The 15,544-nt window shown below is 37.2% G+C and overlaps 1 protein-coding gene across 1 annotated transcript in view; it reads right to left on the bottom strand.

The window, feature by feature from the left end:
• Positions 1–927: 927 nt before the first annotated feature.
• Positions 928–15,544, bottom strand: part of LOC122535919 (protein tipE) — a 62,865-nt gene continuing 48,248 nt past the window's right edge. Inside the window, exon 3 of the mRNA XM_043667836.1 lies at positions 928–1,547. Coding sequence (XP_043523771.1) covers positions 1,466–1,547 — 82 coding nt within the window. The 3' untranslated portion in view covers positions 928–1,465. The remainder of the gene's footprint in view (positions 1,548–15,544) is intronic.

Here is a 15,544-nt window from a genome sequence, read left to right as displayed (position 1 = left end):
CTTGATCTTTTCGTTTTTCAAGACCGAATGGTAAAAAAAGGATGACAGATAATCTTTGCGGTTTATGCATGAATTTCTCCTGGATGTAGGATTTCTTCTGGAAATTTCTAAATGGAAATTAAAGAAATCTCTTTCATTAGGATCTCTTCCACATGGAGGATTAAAGACATTCAGACGAGATAATAATTGCCCGCGCAAAGATTCTAATATACAGGAATTGATTCGTCTGAATCTTGATTCAATCAATGGCACGGCGAATATATTGGAAACGTCAGGAAGCATTCGACTGATCTCTTTCGTTCCACTTAGACATCCTTTGAGTTCGAATCCGAAGTGAAGGAGGAATCTTTTTCTCCCTTAGTAAAAGTTAAGTAAGACACTTTAGGGCATGTTCGAGCTATCTATTTATTGTTCCTGAGATACAACTGTTGAACTCTATCCTACTTTCAATATTGATCGTTCCTCGGAACCGAATTCTCCTGTCACTCACACGTATCGTTATCTATTTACATCGCTATATCGTACGCGAATCTATACTCCCACGAATACCAAAAATGATAATAATCTCCGTGGTAAATGAAAAAATACACGCGAAGAAGATCGATAGTTCGATTTAATTACGTCGAGTGCGCATTTTACGAGCGTTTCTCCCCATCGGTCTTAACTCTCGGACGATGCGACGGTGACGGAATACGAAAAGATTGCGGAATTATAAAATAGGGACACGTTTGCAAAAAATGTAATAACACATAACAACATTAATAATATTAAAAAGCTGAAATGCACGTGAGATGAAAAACATTCGACGTTAAATTAACGATGAGAATAAAAGAATACTTTAGCGAAGCTAAAATATCGTACGCGTGAGATTAAAAATATTAGATGTTGTATCAAACATCTTTCTTAATAGCAATGACTCAATAATATTAAAAATCTAATGAAAGAAAAATCGAATAAACCTCTATTTCTAGCCACGCAGAGAATGAAATCAAAGCTGTTCGAGTTCAATTCGGTGGTGCTCGGAATGATCAAACCGGTCCGCTGTCCGAAAGTTAATTTGCACCCAACCTCCAGCAGGATGAGGGAACAAATGGCGAAATTATCTCCATTGAGATGGCGATTCAACTTCCTAACTGAAAGAGAAACCGTGACAATTCCCGTTTCGCACGTTCGAAGGATCGTTTCCCCGTTTCTTGCACGGTGCTTCACGTGTCGTTTTGTACATGTGTATGTCGTACGTAAGTGTGTAGGTGTGTGGAACGCTAGCGGAAGGGAGGGATCGGGGTTGTGTTACGTACAAGGTGCGATGAGTTGGACAGAAATGGAAAGGGGTTGGACATTCTTTCGAAAGGGAGAGGGGGAGGGGGTTGAAAACGGCCGAGGGCGAAACGTGGAAGTGAGTGGAACAGGCCTAGAAGTCGGACTGCGACGTGGCCAGGGCACTCTCGGCCGTTTCCTCGCGTCGTCATAAGGGCCTGGTCACTTCGCCGCACTCGCAGTGCGTTGGATGACCTCGCCGATCCACGCGGTTGCTTATCGAGTGATCGCTGAAACAGAGAAGAGGAAATCGGTCAGTCACAGCAGCGATTGAAACAATTTTTGAATTATCGAGGAAGTTCTAGCATAATGGTGGCTAGAGAGGATGAACTTTGTTATATTCTTTGAGGGTATAGAGTTCTAAGTAAGAGGAGCATGAGAAGATACAGAGTGTATAAACGATAATAAAGCATGTGTCCAGTGAACGATCATACCGAAAGCTTCAGTTCTCGTCTGATAAAAAGATAAATTTATACATCGTATAAAAAGTTGAAGAATGCAAATTTTACAGAATGCATGGAATATACAAAAATGTGTAAAATGTTACCAAGTAGAATACTTATCATATTTAATACACACATATATTACATACATACACGAACAAACTCTTGTTTAAATTCATCTATCGATGCACAGCCATAATTTTAATAAAAAAAAAAAAAAAACAGTAGTAATAAAGCATAATTTTTATCACTAATTTATTATTACTATCTTTTTAGTAGATTAATTGTAAATAATCCTTTACACGAATGTATAGAAACTTTGGTTTTTCATTTTGAAAGAATTTCGTAAATTTACCGTCCTGTTCGCAAGTTTACTATTGACAATTAAAAGTAGCTGATTCAAACAAAACATGCTAATACGACTGAACAGAAAACAAGAGAAAACATTTATGACGTGTAGTACACTGTCATAAAATAATTAAATAATCAATAGACAATAAATTAAATAAATTAATGTTTAAATAAATTAAATTAAATTAAAAGAGGGGGACTTAATAAATTAAATTAAATTAAATTAAATAAATTAAATTAAATTAAATTAAATAAATTAAATTAAATTAAATAAATAAATTAAATTATATTTTATTTAAAGATCATACAGATATGACCAACATTAAATTCCCTGGGCAATGCTCGTAGAAAATGCAAATAACCCCAGATGCCATGGACAGATGTGTCTCATAAAAGACACTGCAACGAACAATGCGTTAGACTCTCGGCTCATACTTGAAACGACTCGATTTCGACGAACAATGGTTCCGCGCGAGCCGCGAATAATTTTCCACGCTATGATTTCAACTCCTTGACGATCCAGCCAGCTTCTTCAATGGACGCTGAGACGAGGATCATAACCGAAATTAAGTTCCTCTCTTTTTCTCTTCGAGCCTTCGCTCATCAGCTAAAAAAAAAAGTCCTTCAACCCAAATTTCTTGGATTAAATTCCCTGATTACGTCTCGAGCGAAGAACAAGGCTTGGCTGGTGGTGTGGTGAAAAGAATTTGTTGAAAAATTGCTACTTTGGAATATTAAGTATTGATATCCGAAAGAGTTGAGTCGCGATAAGACTGAGTTCGAGGGCTGCTGTAAAAGAATTTTACAAGGAAGGCGGAAATTATTCCTTTGGCTTGTGTAAGAAATCCCCGATACTAGGAATATTTATAGTAACAGTGAAAGCTTCGAGATATTACAATCGCATCGTTTATATTTTAAAACAGTGATGTATGTATGTGTGAAAATTTTTGTAAAACATCGAGAATTACGTTTTCACTATATTCCTTGATAAACTGTACACATTAGCAAAGAGAAAATGATCCAAAAATAGAAAGAGAAAGATGAATCGTCGATTGGAAATTCTTACGAAATATTAACGAGCTGGTATGTACTAGTATATAAACATCACGATCCCTCGGATACTCTTTAACAATAGCTTTAAAGAGGACGAATGGAAAGGAAAAGGAAGTAGAAAAAGGATAGAAGAGAACTACGTTCCATTGGAAAAGAAGATTCGAAGCAGAGAAGAGACGAGCGACAGAGCTTGAAAAGAGAAAAGAAAGAGATGGCGAAAGATGTAGACAAAGTACAAAGAAAGAACGAGGAGGAAAGATTAAAGTTTAAAGGAAAGAAAGAGTGAAATGAAAATGAAAGAATGCAGAATGAACAAAAAATATAGGAGAAAAGGGAGAAGAAAGGGAGCGAGAGACAGAAGGAGAGAATGGAAGATGGAATATTAGGATGGGTGGGAAAAGAAAATGGCAACAGGACTGGAAAGCTGGTAGCAATTCACCGGTGGCGCTGTAGAAAAAAAAGAACCCCTGAATATGATGTTACCATGACCTACATCGATGCGGCTGTGAAAAGAACAGGGAATAAAGGCCGGGCCATTGTCAGCGGCTGCGGACCGATCATATCAGACGAAGCAACGAAGCTCGCGCAGTAGTTACAGCCTGATAATGGTCAGACAACGCTGCGAGTTGCGTGCTGCGCCTCGTTACAGCGCACGTAAGAATTTTCAAGCTATCTGCCCGCTCTTGTTTGCACAGCTGCGAATCCATTTCCGTGAATTCGTTTAGGTTCACCTAAATGATCGTCATTAATACACATTATTAACTTATGGATTGGTTCGTTAGAAGTAAATCGTCTTAACGTCGTTGGACCGACTAGTGCATGTTCACATTTAGAAAAGGGAAAGGAGGGTGGGAAATTGTCTTTAATTTAAATTTTGTCAAAAAATATATAAAAATAGTGCAGTCCACTGATCACTATTTTGGTCGCTGCAAAATATTTGAAGTAGAAGATTGTTAAATAACAGGGAAAATAAATATGAGGAAAGTACATTGGAGAATATGTAAAGAAATAAATTTTAACGAATTTTGTGCTTGACTCAATTTTAGTAAATTCTTTGCGGAATACTCTGTCTCGAGAATATTTTTTTCCATGTAAGGCGCGGAAATAATGTGGTCGTAGTTTTCGTACAGTTCAATGAAAATTTAATCATATATAAGAATTAATAATGGAATGCATCGATGTATATTTGTAACTACTGCACAAGAACCAATTATTTGATAAATTTGAAAGTGTTTCGAGTAGCAGCAATTGTCGCCCTATATAAAGGCTTTTAATCAATTTGAATAATTAAAAAAAAAAAAAAAGAAATCGATCGTTTAGGTATTTATCAATTGCATAATCGAAAAGTATTGTGTCAGCTATACTCGAGCACTTTAATGGTTTATAAGAAATTGTTTGGAACGTGTTGTATGAGGTCGCATGTAGATGGCCAGTAGTCACGACTGTTTATGATCAGACCACGCGTATAGCTTAATTCAATCGATAAGTAGAGTTATAGTTGTGTCAATTCTTGCGACATTTTTTAATAAATCAGGCATACTCGTTGTCAAGGACTTCACAGAAATTCTCTTCGATTCTAATGATAATTAACACAAATGAACAAACTCTAGTCAAATCCTCTTAATTGTATTTTTGTTTGATAATTTTATAGAAGAACAAATTCTTTTTTTTTCAAATTAAAAAATTAAGAAATTTTATCAAGATTAGATAAAAAATTAGCAATTTTAGAAGCCACTAATAATTTAAATTTCTGTTTAAATAATTTAAAATTTTTATTTAAAAATTTTACAATAATTAATTCATTGAAGTTAACAAAATTATTTGGTAGAGTAGTTAAAATGGCGATTGAAGTTACAGTGAGGTGAAAATTCCGACTTTGAATCCATCGGGGGAGGGGGAGAGGGAAGTTATAGGTCCAGTATTACCTATTAATAGTTAATAGTCGATCTGTTTGAAATTTCATTAACAGTGTGCACGGAAGCAATTTCGACGAAATATTGAAACAGTCGTTTTGTTAATTTTAATTTTCCCAACACTATGGAAGAATATTTAATTAAACGAGGAAATGTAATTTCAATTTATTCAAACTTTCTGATAGGTATGCGGTTCGAAATTTAGACCGATAATTGTCACATGGTTGATTGATAAATTTTAAACTCTCAGAACCAGATTTTTCATTGCCATTAGTGACAACTCGTGAAAAATATTTCACTGTTCACAGATATAAATTTTAAATAGCTCAACTAAAAGTACACGTATCAAATAGGTTCAAAAAAGTCTAGAAATTTCGCCTCACAGTTGAAACAGACAGATCATTTGAGAAACGAAAAGATTCTCCCCCAGATGTCAACGTTATCCATCGCATGAAAAACGAAAGCCCTGTGAACTCGCGCAGCGAACGCTAAAGGAATAGTCGTCGTTTGAACGACGTTACACTCGAATTAACGACAATGCGAACAACGGCATTATAGATATTAGAATCGATTAAATCGCGATTACGAGTGATTCGCTTCAATTTGTAGCAGCGCCTATTAAATATCGATTTCCGCGCGGCAGAATTTCCATTTACCGCGGAATATGGAGGCGGTCGGCCGGTGGTGCTTTATCGTGGCGCAGCTATCGATTGCTTCTGCCACTTGCTATTTTTTCCCTCCTTTCTCTTCTCTATTTTCTACCTTTCTTTCCTCTTCTCTCTCTCTCTCTCTCTTTCTCTATAATATCGTGCGATGAAAACGTTGCTGGGCATGCAACAAGACACCAGCAAGAGTAATTAAAGCGGTGGTTTCGATTTACCCCACAGCCACGGAGCGAATTGTTCTCGCGATCAGAGGATCGATTACTGAAACCGATGTTCCCCGCTACCCCGCCATCGAGCCAGTTATATGTCAACATTATTATATCGACAAGCCGGCTGTCATGTTATTGATTGTTAGTAACGCACACCGAGCACCGATGTTTACCGGTGATTCTCGAAAGAAACTCGACTCGACGAACACCCGGTACCGTAAAACGGCAAATAAAATAACGGTGTTTCTGATTCGCTGATAGCTGGCGAGTGGACGCGATAAGATTCGTTGCGTAATTGTAACAGTTCGAGGGGTCAGAGGTGAAACTCTGTCGAGAATACGCTGTTCGTTTTACGACGGGGATCTTATCTTAAGGGTTATTGGAGCAGTTTGGAAATTTCATGGGGCACTGTTGCTAATGATGAGAGATTTCGCTGATGGGAATATATAGGTAGAAAATATAGGGCATTAAATATACAGTGGATAGATAAAGCGTGTAATTGTGTGCAAGAGGATGAAATTATACGGTGATGATTAATAATAGAAGAGCTAAGGTGAATTAACATAGTTAAATTTACCTGCTACTATTATCTGTGAACGTGACAGTAATCGTTAATAGGTAATATCAAATGATTATAATTCGCATAATTTTTTTTCCTTATCTTTATAGTTAATCCTAACCTAAACTTTAAGCATAGCCTTATACTCTGTTTGAGAATGAAAATGAAAACCTTGATTTTATACTAATATGACTACCTTTATAATTAGAATAATAGTCTCGTATATTCTTTCTTTTCCTTATAGTCGTAAAAATCTCTCTCTTATTGTCCCAATAATACAATAGTCATAAAAATTACGAATAAAAGATGAATCTCGAGGAACGCATTTATTTTTTAGTGTAACGCCTTTATCATTAGAAAACTCTCAATTTCTTTGTACCCACGAAAATAACCACCAGATTATCCAAAAACAAAACGTCACGCTCGAGCAATCAAACCTTCCTTCGATTCCAATACTTCTGAGCCTTCTTACTGAAATTAGAAATTATTCCAAATTTTACGTATTTTTTTTTTTCTCCTCTTCTCTTTTTCACCTTTCTATTCAGACATATTATATTCTAACAGAAATCCCAATGCCAATCCCGATTGAAGGTGATTTATATATTAATCGGGAGCAAAAGAACAGACGTCCTCGACCTGGTGAAAATCAGAATCGTCGAATCGTCTCGCACAGAGAGGGATCTTGTTAAATGTATACTCCACCACCGATCCAATATCTCATGTTCGACGAAACGTGGCACGAGAAACGGCTTTAAAATTTATATCCTTGCGAGCCGTGGTGCTGCTCGTAATCATAACTTCAATTCCACAGAGGATACAAGGCTCGGGTGGTGTGTTTGTCCTCCTGCTCCATCCACCGTCATGTTCTCCACCGCACCTCGCGCACCCTCTTGTTAACTGTCTATAGCGTTCGATGACATTTTGAAAAGGTCGGAGCCGCCACGTTTAACGACAACGTTTGTACACGGGGATCCATCTGCAGGATTAAAGCTCGTCGAATCGACGAGACTGCCTGCCTCTTTCTCTCTCTCTCTCTCTCTCTCTCTCTCTCGAAGGATCGAAACGCTTTCACTTCGACAAATAACCGTGGCCGGATAATTGGAAATTGAGATAGCAAGACTTGAGATACGGAGCATTCTTCTGGAGTGGAGTTTTGTTAAAGTGGAGTTGGTTGAGTTACAGAAAGATACAAAGGATACGTGATACTTAATCGCGAAAGATTGGATTTAGAAGGAGATTTAATAAAGAATAAAACCTTCCTTCTACTCGTAGCAGGTTCATTCTAACTAGATTTATGAAGGATTTAAGCAAACTGTCCCCCCTTTTAATTTTAAATTAATAATCGTACTACGAGTTGGTGGGATTATTTAAAGATTTGTGTAATACCCCAATGTTTTCTTATTATATGTTTCTAAAGATGCAGAAGACATTTTATTGCGTTGCATTTCCATTGAACTATTATTCTTGTTACAAAAATAAAAATTGAAAGTCCACGCTCAAAGGTTAAGAATATTTTTACATTGAACATGGTGTTTGGAACGGAGGAATGGGATCAATTTTGGGAATTTTAGAAGTTTGACAGAGAATGAAATTCCTGTTACTTTTAATAAATTTCGTTCGACTGTTGATATATAATTTAAAACAGATAATACAGTTAATTAGGTCTGACAAGATACTGCAATTTTTCTCTATTAGCATCCTCATATAGAGGCAGTCCAGCAACATTGAGCTTCAATAGTAAACTAAGTTTGGTGCAGTTCCCTGCATCTTAAATGCACTGTCAGATGTTGCTTCTCGAACAGAGGATGAATAAAAACCTATCTCGAAATAATTGTCACCTGAGCATCTGAGGACCAAACTTTCCACGCTAATCTACGAAACTTTTTACAATTAAAGCCAAGCAAATCACGTTCATCGTCTCGAAAGTGCATAAATAGTAATTTAATCGTTGTAACGTGGCGTGCATCCGATAAGTTTACAAATTTAATTTAAGAATAACTTATAAATCACTATAATTTAAGAATAACTTATAATTTATAATTTATAACTTATAAGTCACTTTAAGAATAACTGATAATTGATCATTTATAACTTATAAGTCACTATAATTTAAGAATAACTTATAAGTCACTATATTGATTATAATTACATATAATTAACTTAAGAATAACTTATAAGTCACTTATAAGTCAATTTAAAAGAAATTAAACTTGAAAGAAACTGAGTAATCTAACCGCAAATTATCACCAACTCCAGTTAAGGTCGAGTCTAATTCACAAATCTCTCAACTTTCTCGGAAACGAGGTAATTCTTCCTTCTTCGCCAACTTTCGCACGTAGAATCAACCGCTAGCCTAGATCGTACCACGATTGTCAGGGACACCCAATACACGTACAAGTTGTTCCACGGCAAATGCGAGCCGCGGAAACACGATCTCAGTGGCAGGAAGGTGATTGTCCTTGCCCTTGATGTAACTCACACGCACGACCAATCAAGAGAGAGAGAGAGAGAGAAAATGTAAGTTCGCGTGACGATCTGGTTTTAAGAAAAGTGGCTCGACTCGACGCGCCCCTGAACTCCGGACGACTCGGCGCGCGGAGAAATTTCAGGCATTTCTCGTAGCGGCGTGCGCTCACGCATATATACCTAACGGTTAGCGTGATCGTAATAAATTTACCGGGCTAAAAGCTTCACTCCGGACTGTAGCCGGTCAGAATACTTGGTGCCGCGTTATTAATTTCGTCTGGTGGCTGTACTCGCCCCTCGGGCGATTTAACGTGATTCCGAATATTCGGTGAATTACCTCTCTGGAAACTGTTACGTTCAGATTGTGTCGCGTTCGGCCACCTCGGGAATACGCGGCCGGCTGGACAGGCACGTAATGAGAAACGTTTTCATGTACATTTGGTTAATACGGCTAGTGAATTAAAGTTTCAACCGGGTCGCGATTATCGATCGACGCGCCACAATTATCGAGCGATATTTTTTCGGGTGGGGTTTTAATTGGGAATTATTTCGCAACGACGACACATCGTATTGTTGTTAATGCGAAGTCGGAGCTTCCGACGAGTGGATTATGGATGATGGATATTTCGCCGGGTTGAAATTTCACGATGACACGTCGCGCGAGGAATATTGATTAACGTTTCTGGCGGTGGAAGATTATTCGGTGATTACACGTTGGCGAGTTAGAGTTTCAAAGAGTAAATCATCGATTAATATTTCGACGCGTGGGTTCACGTTTCGAGGGCGAAGATGTTTAATTTCGGATCATTTGATGACAAAGATAACCTCTCACGTTTGGAGATTCATTGATGATCGATGAATCAATAAGCGGGTATTAATTGATATCTGCAGTTGAAATGTTTCTACGTCGAGAGAAGGCGTATATCGAGCGTGCCGAATCGGGACTTAATATATAATTTCCACTCGAATCAGATATATATATACACATGTCTATTTCAAATATACATATGAATTAAAATCAATTAAAGCACTATCAGCGTTTGATACGCAAGTAACTGTAATCAGTCGACTGAAAGGATTAATATGCAATTGTGTAATAATTGAATTAATCTTATCTTCCGCTACTCCACCGAATTAACCCTCCACAACCAGAAATTTTCTTCGTTTTCGAAGGATTATAGATGGACGCACGCACGACGAAGTAATTTTAAAATTAAAAACTTTTGTTAAAATAAATTCCTCGGGGAAGTAAATGTTAACCTCGTTGCAATCCGTGAAGTTTTATGCAAATTAAAATTCTGCGATTGAGAAAGAATGAAAGTCAAGATTTCTTTCATCTATTGAACGTTGTAACAAATACTTTATTTTGGCTGTATCATTTTTAATATATAAAACATTCAATAGATGAAATATATATAATCTAAATTTTCCGTGAAGATGGATAATTTTCAGACAATACGACATTATAGAGATTAGAATGTAAATACAGACAACGTGCGATTTTAACTATTTCCCGATCGATAGAGATAGAGATTTCCTCTCTTCTGAACATTTTTCGCCCATAAATATCTCGTCTGTCGCATTTACCGTTCGACTTGGATGCCAGTGATACTTCACGAAATAAGCTCTCTCGCTTCTCTCGTCCTCGCCTTTCCCACGGCTATGTTCAATATTTAATCACGATCGGTGAAAGTGTAGATTGCCAATTTCGTCGAGCGTTCCCCAACTAAAAATAAACCCCGATAGTCTCGTTTTAATTCCGCCTTCCCGTATTTCCAATCCGGGCCGCCATTCTACTCTGCCGCTGGAACGAAGAATTATAAGGTTGATCGGGAAGTTCCGACGCTATATTTCACCTGTTACGTTTACGAGCAGATTTCAGAGTTTCTGCGAGTCTCGAGAACCACGACTCTACAGCACGTCCCGTGGAACTGCGTCAAGTTGTTGATTTAATACGGTAGGAGACAGAGGGAAGAATGAGATAAAGCAAAATGAGAAAATTTTGAACGTGTTTGTTCAAAGAGAAATTAGAAGTGTAAATGTGTTAATAATTTTATCACATTTAATAATTAAAATTTCACTTAGAGAGGAATTTTCCGACCAACTCAGTACAACGGGATGTTTCAATTAAATTTCCATTATCTGAGAATGAAGAAGAATTATGAAAACCTTCAAGATCACCTTAAAGATTCTACGAAGCAAAATAATTTTCTAATCATGTGTTGCTCTATTACAGTAGCAAAAATAATAATAATAAAAATAATAAAAAAATAATAATAAAACAATAATAAAAATTACCACGAACTTACACATATTCAGAAAAAATTTTCACACGTCGTCTCACTTGAAATATTGAGTATTCCCTTCGTCGTGTAAAATACCAACGCTACCAAATTTTTCCAATTTCGAAAAAGATTTCGTAACTGTCCCAAGTTTATCGCACGTACTGACGTTCAATCGAAGCAAGACACCCCGTATAGCGAGAGTACTATCTCCACGTTGATATCTTCGCTTGTTTTATTCAAGGTACGCGCAGCGTGAAGACTCTCCGACATACGTACACACACGCTTTTGTCCGCCTCTTACTTTCTTTTTTTTTTTTATCCTTCCTATTCGACGGCCGGAATCCTCTGATAAATATTCGACAAGGGCGTGCTCTAACGTTGTCTTTCGAGCACTCGGTTCAACCAACGGGGTTGAATCGAATTAGAGCAAGTGCGGCTTATCGGTTGTCGCGGCACAAAGTCCGCAAGACAAAGACAGGTCCTCCCGGTCTCTGGAGATTTTCGAACGGCGAGGAAGTTCAGGATACAGCAGGCAATAACGGGTGGTGTATATGGAAATACAGCGCCGAGATACAAACGGACAGCTGAATGGATCAGATGCTACCTTGGGGGTTGATACTTCCCTCGAGCGAGAAAGTTAAAGAGAACTCGGACTCGTTTTGCCTTTTTCGGAGAGCAGAGAAATGGTAATCGAGGTTGATATTAGGGTTCTGGGAAATGTATAGATCGCGACTCACGCATTTCAGCTGTTTACCTTGGAAATGTTTCGATATTATTCTTTTCTTCAGAAAGATCGTGCAATAGAAGGTCAGAGGATATTTCCTGTAGTAGTTGACTGTGTCGTTCACATTGAACTAACTAATTTGAATGAAAACTGGAAATAATGAAATAACCAGTTCGTTTGTCTCTAGATTAATACGATTTTACGAAATGTATGTTCAAGGATGAAATTGTGAATTATTCGTAGACGAAATGACGCTATCGACTGTTTAATAACACTTTGAATAGTTGTGAGAAGTGGCTCCATTGAAAATGACACGATAGAGTCTCAAACTCTAGAATATTCTTTCAAAACGTCTTGAAAATACCTGTTCGCATTACCCTAATGAAATCCATTTTTATTCCAATTTAAACTCACATATCTATCGTAAACAAGAGAGTACATAAACCTGGAGGGAAACAAATTCCTTCATTATCAGCGATATTCCCGAGAATGTATTAAATTATTCTATCAAATTACCATCGAGTTATCAACCGGTAAACAGGTATTAAATCGTCATCGATAAGGGCGCAAATGGTTTCTCCCTCCTTCTCTCCCTCCCCCGTTTCCTGAAAACAATAAGGGTGCAATTCGCGGAACAAAAGCCTCGCGAAATCTCGCGGACAAAAGACGGGACAATGGGGTGTCTCCCTTTTCCATCATATCAGCTCTGGCAGCGCGCGTACACGCTCCTATCAGCGAGTCCACGCGAGCGTGCAAGCGACCGATTTTTATTCCAACCGCTAGAAGAAACGACGATGGCGGCTGCCTCGAACCTCGCTTTCGATCGATGCACGCTGCTCTGCTTAACGAACACTCTGATTATAAATCGGTTTCGAATTCGTAGGTGTATGCAGAATGTTTTGGTTAAAAAGGTGAACTGTTTCTTTTTTTTTTTCTTTTAAGAGAGTTAATTATGAGTAGACTGCGGATTTTTATTTGTCTGACTTGTCGAAAAACACAATAAGACTACTCGGGAAATTTAATGTAGTACTATTATGTACCGACACTATTTAATGTAATAATACACATAATATATTTTATTTAGTAAATTGCTAAGAATTTTCTACTAGTATTATCTTTAGATTTTTTATTGATGTTCCCTGTGTAAAGTACTAATTTTCTTTTTAGAATTTTCTACAGTGATAGCTCAGAATATATACACATATTGAATGTTTTCTCAATTAAAAATCTGCAGTTTGATTGTAGTAAACAGTGTTTGGGATGCTTGAATAAATAAGAGATAATGATTGTTAAAGTTTGGATTAGGTCTTAAGAAGTTCATTGTGGTTATCTACTTTGGAACTAATAGCGAACTATAAGTCTTGTGTGTTCGGTACAGTTAAATGTAAAGGTGATATAGTGAAATGTAAATGTTATATATTAAAGAATACATTAGTGAAAGAGTAAAGTAGTATACTAGTCATAAAAATAACATAAATAGTGTGTAAAGAAGTTCTTTTACAGTAAATAATTCTATTACAACAGTAATAGTCGAAACTTTATAGGAAATTTAAGAGGATTTTTGTACTGCGAGTGATATACAGTAATCCGAGCACAAAAGAAAATTACATACAATAGACAGCAGTATAGCTCGTGAAAGCTAACGTTGTATAAATAGAAACGGTTCCTTTGGTCTGAAGTAAAAGATTTATACACTGGAATAAACGTACTTGTGTAGTATATACAATACAGTTGCATAAATGTAATAGCAATGAAATATGTAAGAAACGTGAAAAAGTGGCATGCATATTTCTGTGATTGAAATGAAGATGATAACGATTTAAAATTTCAGGTGCAATGGTTAATCACCTATAATAATAAAACGTGATACACAGGGTAGTAAAGAGAAGAAATACAATTCTTGCGAGTTATAAGAGAGAATCCTGCAAATTTTAGGACAAATACATACCATCGTTAACACAAATGTCGTTGAACCTGGTGAAAATAATGAATATCTTGATGATATAATTTTACGCGGCAAATGGAATAATATATCCAGTTGCTCGGTACTTCCATTTCTCAGAAAGGTTAAAAAAAATATTCAAAGAAACGTGAAAGTGTTATTAGACAGATATTAATGAAAATTTTACAGACAGAGGTAATATAATAAATACAATTTACAGTGATAAAATACTTACTACGTTCTCGATATAGATCACACTAGAACTACCAATTACTTGAATGAAAAACAAAAGTCAATGTGTCAATTTTGGCCAATAGCACTCGAATATTTCTGACGACAATAATTGCTCGGACGATAAAAATTGGCAATTCCAGTGTCAAGTCTTGGATTCGGTCTTGGATTCAGCAGGAATATCTCTTGACACGAATATCTCTGTACAATTCCTTTATTACGTCCAATGTGATACACCACAGTTACATACATCCATTCAAGCATAATATAACGCTGTTCGTCGATAACCGAGTCTGTCTCGCCAAAGCCCCGAAGGAGGAGCTCTTGCTCGTCCTGCTCCTCACCCTTAAAAACAGAATCTCGCTTCGGCGCGGTTACCAGGAATTTGCATTTCCAACTTCCGCACAGAACTTTTATCCAACAGTTCGAGAGTCTTCACGGCTGCGGCCGTGCACCGCGGCTATAACTTCCGGAAGCTCGCGCGCCATCGTCGTCGACGCGTTTGCGACGACCTCTCTCCCTTTCGTGACCCTTCGTGATTCCCGTGCACGAGCGCGCCGACGAAAATCGCGACCGACCGATCGTTCATCCTCGATTGCGTCGTGCGTCTAGCGTTTGAAATTTTCGCACGAAAGACCGATCTGCCTGGAGAAAAAAATATACGCAGGTATATTGCAGTATACGCCCTCTTCCCTTCGATTTCCGTGCTCCGGATTCGGTTCGATTGAAATATCCTTTCGTGTTTGGCGTTTGCACGTGCAGCGATGCAAAGCACACAGCGAGAAACAAAAGCGCAGATCTTTGAAATGAATTTTATCGGTAGTGCAGATCGCAATCGAGATCCATCCCATTTGTTTCTTTTTTCCCACTTTTTCTTTTCTCTTTTTTTTTTTTTTTTTTTTTTTTTTTAAACGTTCCTCGACACACGTTTCTTTTTCAACGAAAGTTTCTCTGCTTGAGAGTTGATCTCTTTGGTATAAAAATGAAAATGGGCGTGCTTTCTTTGTTTCAATGCGGCTTCGATTATTGTTAAACGATTATTACAATTTTCGAAAAGCTTCTGTATGTATATATATTGTATATATATATGTGTGTGTGTATATATATGAATGTATATGTGTATATATATCTATATCTATGTATATGTATACGTTGTAAATGCTCGAAAAAGTGAAATTTAACATCGAAATAGGTCGCGCTTAGAGAGTATGGGAGTTGTTAGCTTTAACGTCTACTTTTTGGCCCCGCGTTAATGAACGAACTCGACGTTTCCTACGAGACTGTTGCGTGTACGTGAGTGTGTATGTGTGTGACGGAAAATGCTCGAAACTTGTTGTGTTTGACTATAGTTTTCACTTCATACCTTCTTTTCTTTTCTTTTTTTTT

The sequence above is a fragment of the Frieseomelitta varia genome, unplaced genomic scaffold, assembly GCF_011392965.1.
Source record: "Frieseomelitta varia isolate USP_RPSP 00005682 unplaced genomic scaffold, Fvar_1.2 scaffold_787, whole genome shotgun sequence".
Lineage (NCBI taxonomy): Eukaryota > Metazoa > Arthropoda > Insecta > Hymenoptera > Apidae > Frieseomelitta > Frieseomelitta varia.
This window is presented reverse-complemented; position numbering and strand designations above follow the sequence as displayed.